Source organism: Numenius arquata, chromosome 10, assembly GCF_964106895.1.
Source record: "Numenius arquata chromosome 10, bNumArq3.hap1.1, whole genome shotgun sequence".
NCBI classification, from domain to species: domain Eukaryota; kingdom Metazoa; phylum Chordata; class Aves; order Charadriiformes; family Scolopacidae; genus Numenius; species Numenius arquata.
In genome coordinates, this window is record NC_133585.1 from 14,568,962 (window position 1) to 14,594,096 (window position 25,135).

Genomic DNA, 25,135 nt, shown 5'->3' on the forward strand with positions numbered 1-25,135 from the left:
CAGACAAATCAATGAGGACAAGGGTAGTTATCTATAATATCACTTCCAGCTACTGTGTCATGCTTGGTCCACTTCTCATTTTAATCTTTAATGCTGCATGCAATATTCAGCTGTACAATCTGACACAAGCATCTTGCTGTGATGTAAATGCTGTGAAAGCCCTAATCACCATCTGACTGGGCAAAATGAGTCATTACTGATACCCTACACGTTCAGTTCCCCTCTCTCAAGGGAAATACAGCTTGCAACATCAAATAAAATCACACAAGGCTGTCTTAATAATCACACAGCTGGCACACACAGAATTATATGTAAAATGTTGTCACTCAAATGGTACATATTTGTGAAGAGCAATTTCTCAAAAAAACATCTGAGTTGCAACAGAAAAAAAATCCTCAAGTTTGTACCCTGAAAAGCTCCTTTCCCCACTCTGTCAAAAACCTGAAACCAATTTATTGACTCATTTAATAACATAATGAATTTATTTATTGGAATAATTTCCATTATGTAACAGAGTATTTTAACATGCCTTTGCATTATTTTTACTGTAATACAGCCCTTTCATAAACTCAAAGATTCCAGTGTTTTTACGTAAAAAAATAAAAAAAAAAAAAAAGGAAACTAATTTGGCTGAGAACAGCAGTGAAGATTTCAGCCTTAATCCTTTCATTCCTTTTATAGAATTCAGGCAGTGAAAAGGGAGCAGAAAGTAGCTCTTTCTAGGAGACAGCTCAAAATAGGGAAGTTTCAAAAAAGCACAAGATCACTATAACTAGTATGTGCTGTCAGGAGTGCTTCAAAATCCATATTCCATTCCACAAAACAGATGAGGTTACAATCAAACACTTGGACTTTGGCCTCAGTTTAGGTCAAAAAGGAAATCCAGGAACACCTTCCTTCTCCTAGTCCCAGAGTCCCAGGCGCTCTGGCCATTCCTATCAGAAACAGCTTGGTATTAGAGACGTGAGCAAAGAAGTGGCTTGTGTTATCCTTTGATATTAGAATTAAGTTCGTCACATCTCTTGTCAAAATACATTTTGACATCTCATCCTAAAATATCAGGAAAGAAGTGATTGCAAGATCAAGCACTGATTCATAATGAAATGCCTAAATGTAATACTATTCTTTAAAAATACGGCATGATAAAGAGCTGGTTTCTATGATCTGAGGCAGAAGATACTTCTACTATTCCCAGGTACAGGTTGCCATTAACAACCTACCATCCTCTCTCCCAGCCACCATTTTTAAGGATAATGTACCCGTTTTGACCAGCAGTGCCTCATCTTCACACCTCAGTTTCTCCAGGACTCTTGAATGATTGGCATCTTTTCCTTGTCACTTACTGACACTGTTTGGTCCAATATTTTACATATATTACTTCAAACTGATCTGGCTCCTTTGACCTGTCTGCTAGAAAGAGTATATCAGGTGTGCAAATCTCCTCAACATGGGCCTTATCAGCGAGGACCAATATAACGAATTCACTCAGCCTCTGTGTTTACACCTTAGTGCCCATTTTACATGTCAGCCAGCCAGCAGTCCCAGCAATACCCCACTTGGCTTCTTGCTTTTGGTGTATTTAGTAGACTTCTTACCATCAATTTGAGCATCTTTTATAATGCGCTTTCAAAGTTGTCTTTAATCCTCTATGGGGCTTTCTTGAATTAGAGACAGAATGATGGAAACCGTCTCACCTTCAACAGCTTTCAAGTGACAGTGTGTTTTCCTTGGGAAGGGACGGGGGCCGACTTCAATCATACGCATGGCACTGTTTTGGGAAGAGTTTTCATGATGTGACAGGCCTCATTTTCCACTGCCTCTCACCCCAGCTAGGCCCAAATGAAGTGGCTGTGGAATTATCACAACAGACGGGCAGCTTTTTACAGTCATTAAAGTCATGTGGCAAAAGATGACTATACCAGTAACAGACCAGTGAGGACTCTAACCTCAGCCCAGACCTTATAATGAGAACTGCTGACGGCAAGTGAGGAAAAACATCGGCAAACATACCAGAAGAACATACCGACAAGATGAACATAGGCAAAGAACTGACAAATATACCTAACCTTGACAGACTGCTACTTCAAGCATTTGACAAAAATATTTCCATATCAAGAAAATACATTCACTTTTCATCACTATTTCTTATGATACATTAATATTTATGGCAAGTTCAGTATAAAAGCATTCAGACAGACTACATTGTTAAACATTGTATTTCGGCAATGCTTATACTGTAATTCACCAGGTGGTTTGTATTCAGTTGCTCTAAATGATATTTTTCACCCATCTGTGGAAGGTGGGTGGATGGCAAATTTCCAGTCACTGCCAAATAGTAAAATTTCATATAACAATAATAATAATAATAATAATAATAATAAAAGAAACACCTTACATGATTTCATGAACATGCCCTTGACAGGGATTTGATGTAGGGAGAAAAAGAGTAAGTAGCTTTGATCATTTAGATGTTACCAGGGAGATGATGATCTGCAGTACTCCATCAACCTCACCTGACTCTTAAAACACAGCTGAGTACTGTGGCACTGCCACAGAGCACTATACATGAAAAGCCAGCACATATTTATGGGAACACATCTAAGGAGACACAGCAGTAAGCAAAGGGCAAGCACAAAGCTGCCCAGGGTCACCAACTAATGGGCAACAGGAACATCCTAGTAAACGGTAGGGATGACCTTGCTGTTGGCCCTGCACCGTGTCATGTCCTGCCCCTCTCAGAGAGTTGCTTGAAGTACTAACAGTGCCAGAGAAGCCGGGCTGGATGCTGCCAGCCTTGGACCTCACACTCTGTGGCAGGAGCAGCAAAGCCCCCTGTTTCTGCAGCTGCAGCCCAAGCAGAGCAGCAAGGTGCTCCAGGAGGGGACATGGCCATATATATCAGCAACTGGCAGTGTGTCCTCTATCCTTGGGTAGCCCAACATGATACCAACTGCCAGCAAAAGGAAGACAAGAAGAGAGAAAAATAAAGTCTGAGCTCTGTCTTCATCTTCTCAAACCTCCCAAGTTAATTTGAAATCTTATTGACCACTTCCAACTTCCCCCTAATTCTCCAATACTTTTCAGTAGCTGTACAGCCATGACGGGACTGCAGGCATCCTGCCATAGTGGTGGGGATGTGTACTCTTCTGCACTGCACACAGTCAGCACTACATCTAATCTGGAGTAGAACCAGTCTGTGCACATGCTACTTAAAAATCTATCATGGTCCAGACCTGCACCTGGTGTCCAACTGGGCCAATCTCTGCTCTTGGCCATTTAAAAAAAGTTGCAAAACATGTTAGAAGCAAATACAAACAGCTAAAATACCTAGAGATGAAAATGTTAGATCATGGTGGGTACCATCAAAAATTTTAGTAAGCTTTTATACGGGAAACTAGTATCACTGAAGTAATTTAAGCTATGGCATATTATATCAGCTAATGATCTCAGTTCAAACACTTCAGATTTGATGCTCATTCCAGCTTTACTCTGATGCCCAATGCCAGTGTTTCTGATGCAGTAATTCCTGATCCATGCTAATGAAAATGAAAGGACATATTAATATTTAAAATGGATCCTTAAAGTTTCTTCGGGAAAATAACCATATTGTTGCCTCTTAAGAATAGTATTTTGCAAGTTTAAAAAAAGAATTATAATTGTCTTGGATAAAGTTTTCTTATCTCTTCTTATGTACTCTTAAAGTAACTAATGATTGAAAGAACTTGAGCTATGCCAATTCCACTAGAAGAGGAAAAAACATCTGTCATTATTCCAGGTTGAAGATAATGGAAAAGTAAAAATGTTTACAGGAAGTCTGAGGAAAACAGAGACAGTGTGGTATTTCTCTCCTATTTGTAATTTTTTCTAGTGCTTTATCAAAACATAGTCATTAAAGTATCAAACTCTTGCCGGCTTGAGCAAACACAGTACAAAAGGATTGCCGTTTACAGAGAAAGCTCAGCCTGTAGCAAAGAAACCATCTTTACAAACAAGTAAGCCTGTAGACTGTACCTCACTGACCATCTCTCATTTCATCCAACAATCATTGAAAATCAAGAGCTGATGCCATGGAGCAAGGAATTATTGAGATGATAGATAACCTCTTACATCTGGAGATAAATACCATCCACCTACACTCACACTGCTAAATTTCTGTGGAGAACAGGACACTGAATAAACAAATACTCCCAATTTATCGCCAAAATGCTGTGGCAATGAGTAGGGGTCCCCTGAAATACCTTATAAACTTTTTCCCAGTAGGTGTCATAAGTTACTCCTTGGAGGCTGCCACATGGGGTCTGGCAGGATCAGCACCATGTGTCTAGCTGGCCAGCACATCCAGGGGGCCGTAGACCAATGGGACACAATGTGCCAAGGGGAGCCTGTCTGCCCCGGACTCTCCCTTATTGCACCAAGTGCTACAGCACTGACAAACCTGCTGATCAATCCCTGCTCACTGCATTTCCACAGAGAGCGCCACTGCTATTAGAAATGATTTCTTTCCCTGAAAAAGCATTACTATTATCAGCATCCTTTGTTTCATCCTTGTGGGTGTCCTAAGGTCTGGTAAATTTAAGAACTGAGGGAAGAGGGTAAGGGAATAGGTCTGCCCCAACCATGGACCCTGCCTGATCTCAACCTGGAGGCTGACAGGGAGAAGGGAGGAGAGGCAAAGCCCAGACCTGGTGCTTTCTACATAAACTGGAACCACCCTGCCCCACACACAGGGTTACTGAGTATTAAGGATGCCTGGACCCTGCTCGTGGGCCTGCTCCTGCCCCTCCAGGACAGGAAAGCAGCTATTCTATTATATCCAGTTTATTGATGGATTTACTGAATTTATGAAACCAGCTGCAGCAGAGAAGGAGAATAATCCAAGCTTTGAGTATTTAATGGTCTTTGAAGTGACTCATATAGAAAAGAAACTGAGCAAATACCAACCTGTTCAATTTCTTCACTTTAAGGAAATTAATGCTTTTATATGTCACATTAGAACAGTGACGTATAAAAGCATCTCCCCTGCTTTTTAATCTGAGAGTTCAGTTTAAAATAAGATAGCCGTATTTTATGTGAACGTAAATAAATCTCTGCAGTATCTGTTATGGCAATATTTGTGTCTTGAGGCGTATGACATTTTCAATTCAGAACTTCCTTTGTGGGGAACAAACAAGCAACAATAAGATAGAACAAGATATGCCCTGGGTCTGCGTAATGGCATGGGTGAGCAGTGGGGAGAGACACCACTTTCTCTAATCCAAGAAGGGAATTTATTTTCTTATGACACATGTCCATTTGGGTTTGCAGTAGACCTGAGATACAGTACAATCTAAGAGTTTGCGAAAGAAGGCACCAGAATGCAACCCTAACTCATTCCCCATAAATTATTAGCAATTTATTTTAATTTCTGATCTAATTATCTGTTTTAATATCTTACACTGATTTCATTTATTATAATATTTTATCTTATCCTTTAAGGAAACCTTTGAAAGAATTTTAAATGGAACTTTTCAAGTGGAAGTTTTGGGAATTCTTTGCAATGGGGCTTCTCAAAAGAAAAAACAATTTGATGCCTTCTCCCAGGGCCTTATTTGGCTAGACAGAGGCTGAATATATTCCCTTATATCGGTCATGGAATGTGCCTTACTAGTTAGCATTGGGATTTTCAACAGTGAGCTGCACAACAATGACACAAATGCAAAGGAAATAATTCATTGTAAGGAGAAGATTAAGTCTGAATTCCTTTAAAAGGACATATTGTGGTTTTCCCCTAATGAAAGTCAGGCATCTATTAATAGACATAGATGTTCTCTGGCTCATTATGGAAACAAAGCTGTTTTTAACATGGTTTGACAAGATGGGGCTTCCCTTCCTTCCAGTTTCTTTTCTCCCCCTGCTTCTGTTGTCCTGTTGTCTTGGTCTACACTTAAAAATATTGTCTGCTTGTTGTTTAAGTCCAGTATTGTTTGCTGCTCTTGCAGTATGCAAGCATACTCTGTGCTAGCACGCAGATACCCTTGTTTGTGAGAGCTGCCTTATAAGGTTTCCCACTTTGAATAATTGCAAAGCTTGGTTTTGGCCTCCAGTACATTGCTGATTGTGGGAATCTAGCCCAGGCTCAGCCATTGTTTGACATGATCACACAAGCAGCTTCTTTGTGCTCTACTCTCACACCATCCTCCTGCCACAACCCCTGTGAAAACAGTTCTTGTTTCAAGTGGCACAGGTGTTATTTGGCTTTCTTTGCTTCCTCTCTTCACTCCAACCCTCCCCTCCTCCCATCTTACAGCAAGAGTACCTTTTAAACTACATTGCACTGCTCATAGTTTATTTATGCAGGACGTAGCAACCTTGAGAACTCCTTATTTTTAAACAAAACATCATTGATAGCTGAACACATTTGAGCTGTAATATGAGGAAAAAATTAAATGTTCTTAAAAGATGGCATTTAACTCAGTCAATATTGAATGTTTAATTCTTTTCTGCGCACAAACAGAAAGCAGCATAAAGTTGGCTTAAAATATTTTTAAAATCTCTTGCTTTTGTCTTTTAAACTATTATAGCAGTCTCGTATCACATTTTTAAGCTTTTCTCCAAAAACATGACTAGAATGATTCATTAAAAAGCTAACAGATTCTCAAGTAATTACATTTTTCCAAGACCTTAGAATTAACAAAAACCAAACGTCTAATTCAAAATTTGTAATATCGTATTTCAACTTTTGGTTAAGCTTACCTCATTTAAGCTGTTAAATTGCTCAGCAGCTTCTTTTGGTGAAATGCATGTGTTCTGATCTATTCTACAAAACAAAACAAGAATTTTCACTCAATGGATTGCTTATCCATGCTGCAAATATTTCAAACTTTTCATCATGTCTGTACATAAATTACAAGTTATGGGATAAAGTTGTTTTATTAAAAAAAATAACATTTCTATGAAATTTACATTTGTATTTTACATCTCATTCAAAACAACAATGATTTTACTGGAATCCTAACTAATAGGATAATAGTAATAGTAATAAGTGAATTATTATATATAAGTATATAATAATAAGTGTATATATATAAGTATATAATAAGTAATAGTAATAAGTGAATAAGGTCCTGGAAACTATGACATTAAAATCCGGGCTCACTCTGTCACACATAAAAAGTCACAGAAACAAAGTCATCACAGAAACATGATTAGCTCTCAGTATCTTGGTGAGCTAATAGGGTTAAAGCCAAGAAAAAGCTCAAACATATGTTTAAATCTAAGCACAATTTGTCCCACATGCTTTAAGTCAGGAACAAGAGTTTTCCTGTATCAGAGCCATAAAGAATAAATCTTTCCATATTTAAACTTGATGGTATTCCAGGATCCCAATCTTCAACTTTCTGCTTCAGTTCTTTTTTATGAACTTCAGAAAGACCCAAGGGACTCTCATGAGCGGCTGGAAATCCTTTGAGTAAGAGAGATTTCCACATTTTTTAAAAAGCGTCACTTTACAGCCATCAGAGGTGTCCCTACCTTTGGTTTTACCTCAGTGTATCACTGATTCTCCACATGGAAATAGGAAAGGAAGGTCCTGGACTAGCAAGGGGAAAATCTCTTCCCTCTGGCTATAGCTAATGAGACAACTGTACCCCCTCCAGGCAGAGGTGGTCGTGGCTCCATGACCTACCTCTCCACACACCTACCTACCAGCTTACAAATTCGCTCTATCAAGGAATGAAACTGTAGCCTAACAAAAACCTCCCATAGATTGGATGAGCAACCTGAATAGCCTCATACTACAGTTCTGTCCTTCCCCAAGGCAAACAGAGGCTTTCCACACTCGGCTTCAAAGAAGCCTGATATAAGTCTATCACAAGTTGACTCGCAACTCAGCTGAAGCAAGAAAACTATTGCTGTCTTAGAGAATGAGATTTCTCAGTGCTGAAAAGCTGGCGATGTTTGCTGGCCCCTGTGAGACTCACTCACAGACATGATCAAAACTAACACAAAACTCAGATTTCTTTGGACAAGAGAATTCATATTTTTCAAACAATCAGCTCAGAGTAATCCAAGCAAAACCAAATAGATTTAAAAGTCTCTAGAGACCTCAAAAATAGTACAGACAGATGCTTAGGCCTTTGATCTAGGTCTTCATAGATTTATGAGGCATCTAAAGACCGAAACGATGGATACGATACTTTCCTTACCAAAACAGACACATTAAATAGCTGCACCGGGGTGAACAACCACTTGCCTCCAAACAGGATCCAAGGTGAGAAATTTGCAAAGGAACAAAAAAGAGTCATTTTGGTGGTGGTACATCTAGCACCAGAATGAGTGCCAGCCAGCCTGCACCTCCCTCAAGATACACAGGTACGTGATCAGAATGAAGTGGTTTCTGGAGATAGGTAAGCAGCAAGGTGCCTTGGCTGACTGTTGTACAGACACCTATCTACATGTCTATGCAGATCTCCGCATATATATTCTTTCTGCCATCATCCCTGAAAACGAATAGCAAATGGCTCCATAATGTGAAGAGAACAGAAGGAAAATGGAATTACAAAAGCCAAGAGGTTAATGTCTAACAAAGATCTCTAGTTTTTAGTCAGCGCAGAGGACAGTATGAGGCAGCAGAAGAGAGTTAAAGAAAACAGAAAACGTATAGGTAGAGCAAAAGGACTACTTTAATATGAAAGAGTGAAATAATTGTAGTTTGGATTAATAACATGTAAGGCAGGATCTGAAAGGCTACAAACAAATGAAGAATTAATTCACTAATGAACAAAAAATATCTAGAGTGATCTGTTGCATTGATCTAGAGCTAGACATAAAGGAAAGGAAGAAAAGAACACGTCAGATTCGTACACTTCTGGTATTCATTTGGATGGTTCCTTTCAGGATAAGTAACACACAGCAAATATGAACCCTCCTTAAAAAAACCCAACCAAAACAACAAACCAAAAACCAACACAAAAAACTAAATACAAGTTTAGGTTTAGGTAAGAACCAGCAGTTCTTACAGGTGCAATACAAAGTTCTACATAATTCACAGCTGTATCACTCAGAAGTCTTGCACTCTGGAGAGTAAAATGTTTACAGCACCCCTGAAGTACGACCTCTCTGTCATTCAGGATGATGTTCTTGTCTGCCGTTTTAGGGATGCAGAAGTATTGCATTTTATGGTTCCTTTTTCACTAAAAATACTGGAGTAAGATGCTCTTAGCTTTGCATTCTTTGGATTCTGGGATACTGAAATCATTAAGGTGAGTAACCATTTTTGTGTGAAGATCATTTACATTAGCAGTCGTATATGTATGCTGAGCTGATCTTACTCTATATAGAGAGTTTGGGGTGTGCTTTTTTGTTTTCACCAAGATAACCTGCATTTGCCTAGCAGAGCAGTTAATCTGATTGTCACCAGGCAACAAAGGGCTTACAATTTAATAGCAATGGGTTGGATCCTACTCTCATTAAAAGTCAATCACAAAATATCCATTAACTTCAAAAGCAGCAGGAACGAGCCCTAATTATCCGTCTGTGCTGAGTACATTAAAATTATTTTAGGCCTTAGCTGAAATTTTGAATAATAGCAGGCAACCCTTATTTTGTATAATGTACATCATGTAAAATAATGAAAATGGAATTCTCTCTGTGGCTACTACTCAAATATATGTTATATCATTCTTTATAAAATACGAAAGTCCTGATCTCTCACCCTCCCTATAGACTGGCAACTCAGGCTTTGGCAAAATTATCCTCTTCTGCATGGCACAGATGAGAAAGATCCAACCCATTAACGTGTAAATTTGAATTTTGTGGACATTATAAAAAATATAATAAAAAAATTAAATGCTAATTATCATAACAGAGCTCCTACCAGACTTCAAGGGGAAGAGCAATTTGCATGAGCAGTGAGCTGTTTAAAAAACAGACCAGAACATGTGAATTATTGAATTATGCACGATATCAGTTCTAAACTGGCATAAAATTCAAATAAGACCACATAAATTTAAAAACTAGGAAAAATGAAGATAACCTAAGCAAATTCACTTCTCATTTCCCAGACTAAACCCAGAAAGGAGCATTACATTCTGTAATGTGCAAGTGTCAATCCAGTCCAACCCTGGATTACACTAACCCCATCCTCAAGAGACTTAAATGTTTATGCACCACCATGCCACACATGATGTGTCTTGGGCCAATTTATGTATTAGTGACGCCAGGATAAATCCTGGTAAGCAAACCAGGATGCTGTGGGATGAAACACCTTTTCCAGACTCACTTTCAGTCTATCTTGGCCCAATTCTCCTTCCCTGTCTCCAGTCTAGCAATTGGTTTTACCCTTCCTACTGTGAGGGTGGCCTACCAGGTTAACAGCTCAGAAAGGGCAGCTTCGGTACTGCATCAGAGGACTGATTCAGCCTATCCAGAGGTTACATCACACAAGTTCACAGAAAGGCAGACCCCCCACACCTCAACCAACACACCTCAGTGCCAGGAAAACAAAAAAGTCCTTTCTGAGACCTCCACAAATGGCAAAAAGCATAATGAAATTCAAACATAGTCACCACCGTAACACAGGGCTGTAGGTGGATGTTTCAAAAGCATGCCCATGACTCCCTACAAAGCAATACAGAACTACAACAGGCTTCTGGACGAACATAAAGGACACACTTGCAGTGAAAGAAACAACACTATTAAGGGCCCAAAGCTGTCTCGATACATCCTAGGCTACTGCTTGGGCAGTCCCTGAGTGCTGGACTAAGCAACCAGACAGAGAGCTGGGGTAGCAGTGCCTGGCTCATCAATCACAGCAGTTGCATAAAGGCTGGCTGTGGACGACTGCGCTTGTTTTTCTAACCATGAGCACCTCTCATACTCAGGCACAGTCCTTATTTGGGCTACATTAAGATGCTATGGGTTTTTTGCCCCTCTCTCCTCTCTCCACCCCATGTGGTTTTTTTGTTGGTTTTTTTTTTTTCCTTTCTCTTTCTTTAAGTGTATTGCAACCCAAGAGCTTGCTCGGGGACTTTCCATGCCTTGATACAAGAAGTATCACTGGAACCATAAACACCAATATCGTAACATCAAAATTCCTGAAGAAGCTGTTCTTAGGAACTGGTCCATCATTTCCCAGCAAAGCAATGTTTCATCAGTAAGCCCTGATTTGCTGACAGAGAGCTATTTGCAGACACATATTGGTCACGACGAACTTTTGCCAGGCCTGAGGGAGGACTCGGAGGGAATCTGGCCAAGTTTTCTCCCTGCTCACCTGGCCACCTTTGTGGGAAGGCAGCCTCACAAGCTTTGCCTCACCCATGCAGGCCCACACCATATGGCATGGGGACATCAGCACTTCTGCAGCTTCCCTGCTCCCTCCCACACATCCCTGAGTTGTAGCTGTTCAGCAGAAAGCATGGAAACTACCAGAGTCCTGACCTGAACTGCGCTCTCAAAAGCTTGAAAACGTAAATGCTGAAAGCCTCACTAGAACTTGGTCTCCCTCAGGGGAGCACAGAAACCCTGGAGACTCTGGCTGAGCCCAAGATCCGGGGCATCCCAGGGCTCCCAGCATTTCCAGTTTTCTTGCAGAACAGCCATAAGTCTGATAGCAACTGCCACCCTCTGCAGAAATTAGGGCCCAACACAGGGACCAGCTGAGTCCTACTAAATGAAATCGCTCCACTCCTATTTTATTTGGGGAATGGGGAAGAGGGGAAACTTCCAGGAATTTTTTTTGGCAGAAAACTTAACGCAAAAGTGTAGTTCCCATGCTTACTTGGAAGGCAACCTTCTGGGAAACACTGACATTCCCACCACCCAGGAATCCCACATTTCACCCCCTTTTCTGTATAACAGGCATCTGAAGAAAACACCCTCCTCTGTTCAGGTAACAGCATACGCAGCTCTGCAATCCACATCAGTTTTGCTGATTGCCGTTGAGAGGGCAATCGGTAAGAGCAGCTTTTTGTAATCATATATATTGTTCCATACTGGCTTTCATATTCTCTGTTAAAAAAGGCAATTCTCTTTATTGTAACATTGTTCCTGAGGCCTGCATATAACTTTTATCTCCCAAAGGTGCATATTATATTAGACTTTTATCCAAACCCAACTACACACAATGGCTAGAGCAGTATTCAATGTAATCACTAGCAATGGTATTAGAAATTGATGTTCTTGTTATAAAATGTAAAGGTTTCCTTCCATGTAGATGGCATTTCATATTCTAAAATGAGGCTGGTGTTCATAAATAATGCATGATGAACACCTCTTGAAATGAAAATCCTTGATTTGCAGGTCAGGTATAGCTTAGCCAAGAACAAGACAGTATTCTCTTATTCTTCTGACTGTAAACCTCTTCAACAAGTCTATTCTTCCATTTCCCTCAAAATCCCACTAAAACTTTTCCTTTACTGTTTCAGTGATTATCATAAAATTAAAGTACTCCCCCCCAAAACAATCAACTACATACTTATGAATCTTATTTCTGTAGGTTATTTCTCTTATATTGCCTGTTCTGTTCTTCGTCACATATTTTTTTATGAACATGCCTTGTTAGGTTACCCTGAATTTAGATTGCTCTGCTTAATAGAGACTGTAATGAAAAGTTTTTCATATCTCAGTAGTTCTTAATTCATATTTAGACAAATTAAATCTATACTGTTTTTAGCTGCCCCACAGTAATTAGAACAGATTTTTTAAGAAAACTATACAGTTCAGAGGCATCTAGACCTTTAAACTCCAATGAGACTAATGACAGTGCTATAGCAGTCTGCAGAAATGAAATTTAAGCAGAAGTACCAACAAGCCACACTAGAAATAATCAACCTTACTTCTTCGTATGAGACAGAGATAAATCTTTCTTCTCCTGTCCTCCCCACACTATCTGATAGACAGAGGAACCTGCCCAGTGGCACCCCTGCAGCAGTGTGGCCATCTCCTCTTCTCCAAAAGACCAGAAAGCTTTTGGTCTGTGAGTTAGGGATCCTAGGCAGATGTAGTGTTCCAAAGCATTGCTAATTTTGCCAGTAACCTAGCAAAACCAGGGTGGAAGATAGTGAAACTCAAGTTTTATGGCGCTAGCAGATGTGTTTTGTCAAAATCTAGCTATGATTGTTGCCTGCTGCCAAGACTGAATGCTTAACCTTTGCCATGTCCCATAGCAGAGAAGGCAGAAAACAAGGCAAGACGTCATACCCTGGCAGCTATGCTTCACAGCCTGTTGCACAAGCCAGTTCTGTGATCCTGATGTAGCAGCCAGCCATCTGCATGAGCTGAGACACGGGCATGTGATTACTCTGACCCTATCAAAGTTGAGTGATGGCAGAGGGATGGGGCAAGCTGCTGGTGACCCTTAAGAGGAATCACCGGACATAGTGACCCTCAAACTGAAAGTGGTAACTTCAGCATATCTAATTCAAAGTCGCCTGCCCCAGCTGGGTGGTGGGAATGCTTTTTCCAAGGACAGTTAAGACAGTTAAAGTAAATAAAGTGTGTGTGTGTGAGGCCAGAGACCAGGCATTAGTGCTTGTTTATACCATGTTTGAAGTTACTTATTTGAGTGTAAAGTCATATCCGTTTTGTTGTAAGATAATCAAACAAAGGCACGGCCGGAGTTGAGATTCGATCACTGCGCCTTCACAGCACTTAGTAAATCCAGGTACCGTTATTTAACAGATTTATAACTTGTGGACAGCAGGCTTCCTAAGGAGCTACCCTGGTCTTAAACAGGAATAAATAGCGTAGTGAACAATGGTATCATACCAGGCAAGCTAAAAAGGCCAAACTGTTGAAATGGACAGGGGAACATTGCTGTGATTCCTGTTTTATTCATGCACATTCCACTCTGGTTCTTATCTTTAATGTCCATGTTTCTTTCATCATGTTCTTTTAATCAATCAAAACTAACCAATGTTATTTCATTATCTACCCATACACAGACTTCCTACCAGAGGAGCCACTCGGTAGGTCTATCTCTCCAATACCAAACTCACTATGCTCCTCTTTACAAGAAATCCATCTGATTTTTTTCCTAGTGTAAAGAATGCCAGAAAGAGCAGGCAACCTTCCTAGACTAGGGCTAATTAGAAACACGCTCTGCGAGGCAGGACTTTGCACTGTCTCAATTGCAGATACAGGCATTGGAAGATGAAAGCAGTTTTTTGTGAGAGCTAATTAAATGCTTGGTCATTCTGCTAAAGCTTCCTTTGAGAGCACAAATTAATATTGTTTACAACATTGCCTACTAACAGCTGTGGTGAAGGCAACCAGTTCATTTCACATAAAGCACCAAACTGCCATTGGATGGCAACTGTCACTGCTAACCTAGTCCTGACTTCAAACAGACCTTGGAGGCAATGAGCTCTGTATGTCCACCAGCTGTGCCCTGACCCACTGAGCACCCCTGGGATTTACAGCTGCTGCTCTGATCCCTCCAAAGAGAGCCAGAGCTTCGGCCACACAGCACCAAGGCTGTCATGCACCTTGAGGCGGAGAACAAAGCGCAGAGACGTGAATCACCTGCTTGAAACTATGTGCACAGCAAAGAGGGACCAAATCAGCACCTCAGCATGGGAAATTTGTAAAGTGGTGCCCCAAAAACTGATGGCTGTGAAAAGCATGATCTTGTTTACACAGTTCAAGCCTGTCAGTTCTTATCCTTAGGACACACCCTCACTGGTAGATTGAGGCAGCTGGGCAAGCTGAAACCCTGTTTCTAACCTCTTGCACGAACATGAAGGATCGGAGAAGCAACTGTGACTTCCGGTAATTACCAGTGCTGAGTTACTTCATGATCAGCTAAGGTAATTGCCATCAAGACTCAGCTAATACCTGACCTGAAAACCCCGTACCCTTTACAGCACTGGAACAAGCACAGTTACCACAGCACCCAGGGTCTAAACTATACATAAATGCATACCCATGCTAAACTCAGGTGTGCAGCTTCCCATTCCCATTTCTCAGTGAGAATACAGCTCTGAGAAAGAGTGAGGCAAGTCAGCACTGGGGGAAAAAGAAAAGAAGAGCCAAGATATTTTTGAAACTTGGCACAGAGGAATTGAAGTTTCTGAACTGAGAGCGTTCTTCCTACTTGAAATGTAAGGAGTTTAAAGAATGATGAAATTTGCATTCTTATCTTCATCCCTTTCACTTTCTCCAAACAGCTCTAGGCATATAAATAGAGAATACAACTGCCAGTGGGAGCCAGGAGTCTGAATATTTTATACAAAAGGCAGCAAATGAATTAGCCTTTCCTACAGTTAATCAGAAGTGAAATGCAGTGTCTTATCCCAAGGCTTACCTTGGTTGAAATCTCACGACTGCTTCCTGGCATCTGAAAGCCACATTCTGTGCATAGTCATTAGCTGAGGATCCAGCCTTCCCCTGCCACTCTGAGAGGCCCGGCAATGCACTTTCCAGCTCCTGCACAAAGTGAAAAAAAAATGTTGCATGCCCTGTCAGTACCAATCAGGCTTAGCTGAATATTTTGCTTTAAGAAAAAAGGAGCTCCATGAGACCAGATGCTGATTGTGATTCTTCATTATTTTTTGTTAATAATCTGTAAACAACTAGAAATGGTTCTAAACAAAGTAGTATCTTCTTTCACTGTAAATCATTTTCTGAAACTAAAGCAGACTGTAACCCATTTTCTGTTTATTAGTTAGGAAACAGATGTCATCTTCTGAGCTAAGAGATGCTACACACAAAGTTCAGTATTTTTTTGCCTATGTATACACTTACATTTCAGTAATATTTTATTACTTGGGCATCATCAAAAAAATTTTGGCTGAAAAAGCAAATGCAGTTCACTTAAATAAGATTTGTAATATTTAACCAGGTTCCTTTTTCCGTTTGCTCTTTCCCTTCTCTAGCATATGCATAGCTTTATGAACAGAGTATTACTGCAGGAGGAGTGAAAGGTAGTGAGGAAAAAAAAAAGTGACATCAGCCAACTTGCCACACAGAAAATAAATAGCCAATTTAGTCCAACAACTTAAGGAAGGGAGTAGGAATTAGAAAGGTATGCATTTTACTCTAAGCTTTTGAAAACCAGTTGTAGGGCTGTGACAAGACATGTTCAGCACATCTTTACTTCCTTACCTATAAAATGGGTTATAATAATTCCCTTGTATTGCAAAGGGTTAAGTTAATGAAGTTCTTTGAAAATGTGATAATCAAAGTGGGGATTTTTCCTACTTCTTTATTGGCTTTTATCATCCAATATTTTACTCTAATAGTTTTCAAAATTAAAGTACAATGTGCAAAACAATAGTGTTCCCTTCCCCTGGCGAAGCAATGTATCTGATTTTGCTCCGGTTTCAAAGCTTAGTTGGAAGCATGGAAGTCCGAAGGACTGTTCAGATGGGAACTTGTAGGGCTAAGGTCATTCTACATTTACAAAAACAGTGGCTGCTTTTACTTCTATCTTAGTCTGTTCCACCTTTACATAGTTTAGCATTGAATGAATGATATTTTATCCAGAAATGGGAATAACAATTCAGGTTATTGTTTTTTGCAGCTGTCCCAGCTTTTCCATTACTATCCTGACATTATTTTCCACTAGTTCTATCACAGAATGATATGGGGTTGGAAGGGACCTCTGGAGATCATCTAGTCCAACCCCCTGCCAGAGCAGGTCCACGTAGAGCAGGTTGCACAGGAACGTGTCCAGGCGGGTTGTGAATGTATCTAGAGACAGAGACTGCACCACCTCCCTGGGCAGCCTGTTCCAGTGCTCTGCCACCCTCAAAGTAAAGAAGTTCTTCCTCATGTTTAGATGGAACTTCCTATGTTCAAATTTGTGCCCGTTACCTCTTGTCCTTTCACTGGGCACCACTGAAAAAAGACTGGCCCCATCCCCTTGACACCCACCCTTTAAGTATTTATAGGCATTGATCAGATCTCCTCTGAGTCTTCTCTTCTCCAGACTAAAAAGACCCAAGTCCTTCAGCCTTTCCTCTTAAGAGAGATGTTCTAGGCCCCTCATCATCTTTGTAGCCCCCTGTTGTACCCTCTCCAGTAGTTCCCTGTCCTTCTTGAACTGGGGAGCCCAGAACTGGACACAGTACTCCAGATGCTGCCTCACCAGGGCAGAGTAGAGGGGGAGGATAACCTCCCTTGACCTGCTGGCCGTGTTCTTTTTAATGCACCCCAGGATACCATTGGCCTTCTTGGGCACAAGGGCACATTGCTGGCTCATGGTCATCCTGTTGGCCACCAGGACTCCCAGGTCTTTTTCCACAGAGCTGCTCTCCAGCAGGTCAGCCCCCAACCTGTCCTGGTGCATGGGGTAATTTCTCCCCAGGTGCAGCACCCCACTCTTGCCCTTGTTGAATTTCATCAGGTTCCTCTCTGCCCAACTCTCCAGCCTGTCCAGGTCTCACTGTATGGCCACACAGCCTTCTGGTGTGTCAGCCACTCCTCCCAGTTTTGTATCATCAGCAAACTGGCTGAGGGTACACTCTGTCCCCTCACCCAGATCATTGATGAATACATTGAAGAGGACTGGACCCAGTACTGATCCCTGGGGAGTGCTGGCTCCAGTCTTCTTCAATATATTCGTATATAAAAATGATCATATGTTCCTGGGGCCTAAACAGGTCAACACAAATTTGAACTTTAAACTTTCATTAACGTTCAACGTAGAAGTGGATTGAACCAGTTCAGCTTATTTTATTTGCTCGGAAATCTTCCGTGGTTTGATGGTCTCCAGGTAGAACAAGCATTTTCCTCATATATGCTTGGAATCTCTTGTAAGAGCTGGGTTACATTTTTCTAGGTATTGGACATGACAGGAAGTAGAAAGACTAACACTACATTCCAGTAGAAAAAGCTGGAAGAATTCTACATCATCACTGTGATGCATACTGAAAACATACTTTCTCAAAGAGATTTAATAACAGAGACACATAGGAAGACTAAAATTCAGATTTCAGAAAAACCTCTGGAACTGAAGCTAGGAATTTGTATTTTTTTTTTTGTAAATCTGAGGGATGTAGACTAGGGGGATTGAGGGAAGAAGCCGGGACACTGGAGTTCAGGAGCTGACTTTCCTATGACTGTAGCAGCATCATTGGGGGAGATTTCTAGTCAGAACTTGAATCCTAGCTTTTTATGCCATTCTATGAGAATATGGAGTTTCAGGATACAATAAAATACCGAAAGAGGCAACAGCCATTGACCTAAACCACTCAACGACCTTGTCTAGAGTTCTTGCAACAACCTCAACATTTACATTTAGATGGTCTTAGCTTCAGAAGTTGACCACAAAAGCTGTTCATACAGGTAAAAAAGAAAACTTTCTATGCTCTGTAAATGAATGAAACAAACCCATTTCAAGTTAAGCAACCATATCTTATGGCTGAAGACTTCTCAGTTTTGTACTATTTAAGTTAATCAAAGAATGTCAGTCTAGTTAAAGTGCAAAACCAAACCTGTGTTAAAGTAGTAAACTTGCTTCAGCAGAAGCCTCTTCTACAACAAATACACCTCTCTATATCAGTGGAGAGAACATGGCAATTCAAGATGCTTTCTGCTAGATGAAAGGGAAAGCTGAGGACAAGACTATGTGCTGGTAATAAGCGCTTACTTGCAGGCTTGATGTTTGAGGATTTGGGTGGGTTTTGGTTGGTCTTTCTTTGATTTTTTTTTTCTTTTCTTTTTTCTTTGTTGTTATTGTTGTTCATAATAGGATGTTAAAGAGTAACCCTACGGAAACACCCTTGATGGAACCTCTATTTCTCACGAGCAATGAAAACCATTCCTGATGCATCAAAGGCATCCAACAGTATAGTGCTGTCTTCTATTGTCTTTCTGTTTCTTCTTCACTACAGAGAGTGAAGCTTCTACAGCAAGGCTCCATCTGGTAAGCAGTCTGTGAAGAGGGAAATCTCCAGGCATTGCTGAGAACACTCAGTGCTGCATAATCACTACCATGATATTTGCTCTGTACACAAAATAATACATGGGCTTGGAAGCAGCCAAAAATTACCATCAAGGATACATATGTTGAGATAAATCAACTTCTGTTTCACAAGCTAAAATTAGTTTAGAATCTATTTTCCTTAAAAAAATCACAACATGTCATAACCCATCTCTGTCAGAGCATCTGAATTACAGTGGAGGCATACAAATGTTTGCTGTGTTTAAGCACCACCTTAATCTGCTCTTGAACCCCAGAAAGTGCCCTGTACCCTTCATATGCTTTATCCAACACACAAACACTTCCGTCTCTCTTCAAATGCAAGCTCCATGCAAATAGCCTACCAGCATTTGGGACCACAGCCCTGGCATACTACATGGTGCTGCGTCAATATAGAAAACAGTCAAGGCTAAAGTCCTGAGCAGAAGTGCCTCCTACCCCTCCTGAAAACGCAAGTCCGCACAAGAAAATAAGCGGGTATATTTAATGGACAGTGAATTGAACAGACTTAATCCACGATAGGAGGTATGGTTTAAACATAAGCAGAGCATACCTAAAAATTGAAGTGGAACTTGCAGACTGCCTGACATGTTCATGTGTTTGTGTAGCTAATGTGTTAATATTTGCTCTGGTTTTTGTTATTCCAGTGCATTTAAAATCACAATTTTAATGCCAAATTACTGGTAGTTCTTTGAAATCCATGCAATATGCCCATTTAATTTATACACAAAATACCAAACTTCACGCAGCAGTTTTCAGCATTCCCATCTCTACACATTGATTGTTAAGCCACCATTTCATTTTTATAGTCATTTACCTCGATAATATGGCTTTAAAACTGAACTTTTACTGTCTCTACCTAGTAGCATGGTAGAGACACTAGCATGCTTAGTGTCGTTTTATAAGTATGGCTCAGTATCAATAATGAATTTGAGAATAACTCATTTGATAATCTATATTCATGACTGTGCATCAAAGGTGAGTGACAGGAAAAAGGATTAGGCAAGGGAAGAAGACTTTCCTTTCCTGACCATCTGTTCTCACACTGACTCCCTAGAGTATGTTCCGGGCATATGCCTCCTCACCTCTTGAAGTCAAATAAATACTAATTAATTTGATTTTCTATAGATTAATATTGCAGAATTGCTAAAGAAGCTCAGGAAACCATAGGAAATATGAAACCAAGTAGCTGGAGTACAGCGGTGTAATCACATTCCAGCAGCCTGCCTCTCTTCCCGAGCTTTGGAAAGGTTACAACTGCCCCCATACCCAGCTCCTGCACCCCAAAAAATAACTGCATGCAGTATTCAAGTTACAGCTTTATTCTCGTGACATTTTATCAGCTGATAAATGACCAAGAAAAGTAATTTGATACTGCAATTTTATTAGACGTGGTACTGTTAATCATCACTGTAAATTTAATAACTTTTTCTTCATCAAGATCTCGGGTACATGACCACAGTACTACACTTGTGTCAAAAATATCACAGGCACAGGAAACACACTTCAGCAGATGGAGAGCATTGTGATACTCAAAATCCCCAAGTTGGCCATCTTTCCTCTACTTGAATGCAAGTCTGTTCCCTCTTAATGTCCTTTCTACAATGGAACTCCCCTGGATTCTCTCTTGTAGAAAGGCACACAAAATTGGTTCCCATCCAAACAGACTTTAATCCTTCCAATGCATGCAGCAAACTTATTTATCTCCCAATAACCTATTCTGATTTTAAAGGGACAATTTTCTGAAAAGACAATGCATGGGCTTATAACACGTAGGGGCAAGTAGCAATCATTTCCTTGGCTTATCAGAGCAACACCTTTAAAAGAGGTACTGTCACTGCAATATTGTCACTGTCTCTGTCTGATGCCACAGAGAAGCCAGGTTGGGGAAGTGAGGAGATTGTTGAGAAAGCACCCTATTAATAAACTCAGGATAGCGAGGATGAACAGTTTAATCACTATGTGCAGTGCATCATTCTTTTCTTTCATAAATGCATGTACTCAGTTATTGCTGTTTGTCAGCTTGACATCAGCTGCTTATGAGTACATCATTTATCTCATCAAGTGGCTTGGTGGCAAGGTGTTTCACAAAAGGAAGGTATAGGCGCTTGCACAGTGTTTCAAAGCATCAGTCTGGCTTTTCCAGGTAATAACAACCTGCCACATACATATAAACAACAGCTACTAGAAACAACACAACTGCACTTTGCTTTCAGCTTCAAAATGGAGAGAAGCAGTTGCTACCAGTTCACAACTAGAGCTGCTAACGCTGACAGCTGCAATAGGCTTTGGGAGGTCATAACACACCAAGGATCCCAATAGCCAGAAACAAACCTCTTCTGCAAGCAGACCCTTGTTTTTTATAGGCAACTTTAACAAAGCCAGGAGCCAGATGCTTGTTTCTTTAAGAACAAAAGCCCTTGAGGGAGCTCAAGATTCAGCAAGGCAAGCACTTGGGGTCAAGGAGCGTGCACATCCTAACTAATGAGAATGAAGGCTATGCAAAATGAAGGGCTTGGTAAATGCTTTCTCCAAAACAGCTTCCCTCTGCAAACCCTCCCAAGAGGCAAACTCTTTCCTCTAAAGCCAGCGTCACTGAAGCCAGTTGTAGATATAGGATATTCATTGAAAAGTCTTTCATGGTACTAGGATACAATTCCCTCTATGAATGAGTGGAGTTCCTTTATGAAGGGATGTTAACTTTGTGTTTATGCTTTATATTACACTCAAAGCTCTACACTAGCTCTCATGCCTCAAGTACTCCCATCAAATCAAAGGTGAAATAAAATAGTGCCTACAGATCTTACCTCTTCCAGTATGCTAGTGATGGGAGCAACGGGTAGTGTGGGGGCCCAGCTCCACTTTTGTGTTTCCTAATTCAAGCCCTTGAGTCATGTGACAATTATCTGCCTGACACTGTTTTTCCTTCCAGAGGCTGCATACCTAAGTTACACTGGTATTTTATGGCAGTCTAATTATATACTCGAGAAGTTTCCCATGAAGGAATATCAACGTCAGTTAACCACTTCAGGCCATGTAAAATACCACAGAGCAGCAAATGTGTGCTGTGTTCGCTTCCATTGGGTGACAGACACATGCATGACATACTCAGGGAATAGGCAGACAGGAGACTCGGAAGTAGCTGAAAGAGCAACAGATGATCTATGAGACGGATCTTGCCCTGTTTATGACTTCACGACTCCTCTTCCTGATATGCCTCCACTTGCTCTTCAGAGGGCAAAACTTCCTATCATTTTTCTTATCTGCAGCTAAACATGCACACCTCATCTCCCTGCAGCCTAAATAACATTTCCTAGGAAAGCAGTACAGTTACAAAAAAATCAGCAGTTATTACTTCATCTCAGGGATGAACTCCAGCAAAAATATGCAAGAAGATTAGGTCAAGAGTTGACATTGATATTCTAAAAGAGACTGTGATAATACCATTGGGATGCCACTTGCTTTTACGTTTTTCTTCTGGGATTCAAAAGGATATTCCTCACTTAGAGGTAAGACATGTCATCCAATATGATGAATTCCAATTCTAAACTTGAAAAAATGAACCAAAATCATTCCTGGTCTACGATGGATTCAAAGCACTTGAGAATACACTCTGCAAATTGCTATCCACAAACGAGAGGAGAGAGGCAGAAAATAGCCAAATATACCATACATCAAAGATGTAAATAAAGACATCTCTCAGGCCTTGCGTCTACTACAGGCCAACAATCTACCAACGTTAACATCAACTATCTTGGTTATGAGAATATTTCTAGCTGAGGGGTTAAACCTGGAGCAGAGCTCTATCCCTTACACTGCACATGAGAGATGACTTGGGAAGCACCGGGGGAGAATAGAGGCATTTCCAGCAGCTGATGGGAGGTGGTAACTCTGGAGTCTGCCTAACAATGTACCTCCACAGACAGCAGCAGAGGCTTCTTCATTTCTAGCCTTCTTTTATAGCCTTTAGAAAAATTACAGTTCTGTTTCCCTCAGCTAAACCCAGGAAGCCTGTGGGCAAGAGCACTACTACCAGAATCTGCACTGGAATAGATTTATTATTTAAAGATGAGAAAAAGCAGAACGTAAGATAAAGGGAAAGCATGAAATCCCTCCATTGGCAGCCAAAATACCAGTGCAAGAGATCCTCGGTTAAACAAACAAAACCAGAAAAACTCTAATCAATTGCTGCAACTAACAAGATTTTTATATTCGGTGCAAGGAGTCACAGGAAATCTAAAGAGAGATATTTGCATATCTTCAGCTATGCTCTCCACTCACTTCTGATAGCAGTTGCAACACACCCCTGGCTGAAAGAAATTGTCTGTTGTTACAGGAGGGTTCCAGGACTCCAGGTCTCTGAAAATCAGGGTAGATTATTGTGGGGTCTCAGTCACGTCATGGATTACCAGGGAGTCCCACTTTGCATTTCAAAAGGTACGTTTACTCAGACACTGCCATAAACCTACCCTTGGTAAGTTTAGTTCTTTACCTGACTTTCCTCATGGCTTCTTCCATTTTCTAGCTTTGCAATGGGCTTAGGTTTTCTTAGCTTTAAGTTGCCCATTTCAGGCTTTAGGGCGTAGTCAATGAGAGCCCGCTGCTTGTGCTGCTGAGTATCTTGGAAAGGCAGATGCTTTTCCTTTAAGACAGCAGCGTTGTCCGGATAATTTTCTTTGTTATCATCATCTCTGTAAGAAAATAAAATTGAAATGCATCAGCAGGATTTCAGACACCTGTCAAAACATTATGAACAAAGAACAGCAACAAGTTCTTAGCTATTCATGGCTTTTTAATTTTACCAAGTTGAGTAGTCTACATGTGTAACACTGTATATGTTAGTAACATGAATCTGAGAGGCTACTGTTTATTGTCAAATCACAAGCTAAACTACTGTTAGTATTATTACACATTCAAGTGTGGAGCCATTTAAATGAGACTCATTTTAGAGGCACTCTTTAGCTTCAGCCCTATAATTCATATTCCCCAAATAAAATCTGAAACTGTCTTTTTCATGCGGAAGAGCTTCCCCTGTCCAGTGATTCACACTAGGTTATAATCTCACAAAAATATTGTTGCTTAGAAGAATTCCTTCTAATAGCCACACTTTTCTTCTGACAGTCTCTGGTTTTGAAGGCTTTTGGACAAAGTGGGGGAAGTAGGCATACAAAGTAGGGTTTGAACAGCCAGAGATGTGTTTGGGTGAAATGGACAGGTATCATGTGCTCCCAGTTTGGAGAAAAGGTCCTCCTGTGTAACAGCACATCTGGTGGTTAAGCAGACACTGTTTCTCATGGATGCTCAGGTAACCACTGAATCTGAGACAGGTATTTTCAATCTCCACCTAGCCTACAGAGTGCAACCTGTCCTAAGAAGACCTTGGTAGTCTTATCCACACCCAGTCAATCCAGCCTTGGACTGGTCTAATGCCTTCCACTAGGAATGTCTCCCTAGCACCATTAAGAAAGCCACCGCAATGCAGAATGCGAGGCCCCCTACTCAGTGGGCAGGATGAGCAGATTGGCATTACTGCTCTGAAATCCTTGGCTATTGCTTAGTTTGCAGGTGGAATTCCAAATGCTAGCTTCAGCTGGTAAGATCCTAATGGTTAGCTGAGAGATGACCTCTCTCCTGGTGTGAAATTTTCACAACTGAGTTAAGGATTACCGAATTAAACACCCTTGAGATTTTTTTAGAAAGGATAACTTGCTAATTCAACAGTTTCTGCTAAGGATTCCAAGCTGCCAACTAGCTTTCCATCTGTGGCCCATCAGCATCCAGATGGATGCTCACAGGGTGCCTATGGAGTTAAACACCATTGCTGCCCATGCCTTCTGCAAGTGTGCTCCCAGGCAGTTGTTATAGTTACAGGGTAGGATGCTTTATATCCTACGGGCATTTCAACAATGTGCAGAAGTGTTGCTAATTTTAAGATATCATCTGATTTTAAAATCTTTCTTAAAGGTTAAGTTGCATCCTCTAGCAATCAACATATACTTACATAGCTATGAGAGACACATGCCTCAAGAATACTTCAGTTAAACAACAATTTGAAGAGTTTTTTTTCCACACACTCATCAATGAGAGCACATCCTTGCACAGTTGCAAAACTCCTCTTACTACTACTTTATACCAGCTGCTGTATAAATTAAATGTATTAGCATCAGAGCTGCATCTGAATAAAAGTAATATGATGTGAAGAATACAGACCATAATATATTTACTTATATAACA

The 25,135-nt window shown here is 40.6% G+C and overlaps 1 protein-coding gene across 1 annotated transcript in view; it reads right to left on the bottom strand.

The window, feature by feature from the left end:
• Positions 1 to 25,135, bottom strand: part of FAM13C (family with sequence similarity 13 member C) — a 54,646-nt gene that overhangs the window by 24,238 nt on the left and 5,273 nt on the right. The window contains exons 3-5 of the mRNA XM_074154456.1: positions 23,394 to 23,592; positions 15,281 to 15,402; positions 6,733 to 6,796 (exon numbers count right to left, since the gene is read on the bottom strand). Of these exons, the coding sequence (XP_074010557.1) occupies positions 6,733 to 6,796; positions 15,281 to 15,402; positions 23,394 to 23,592 (385 nt within the window). The remainder of the gene's footprint in view (positions 1 to 6,732; positions 6,797 to 15,280; positions 15,403 to 23,393; positions 23,593 to 25,135) is intronic.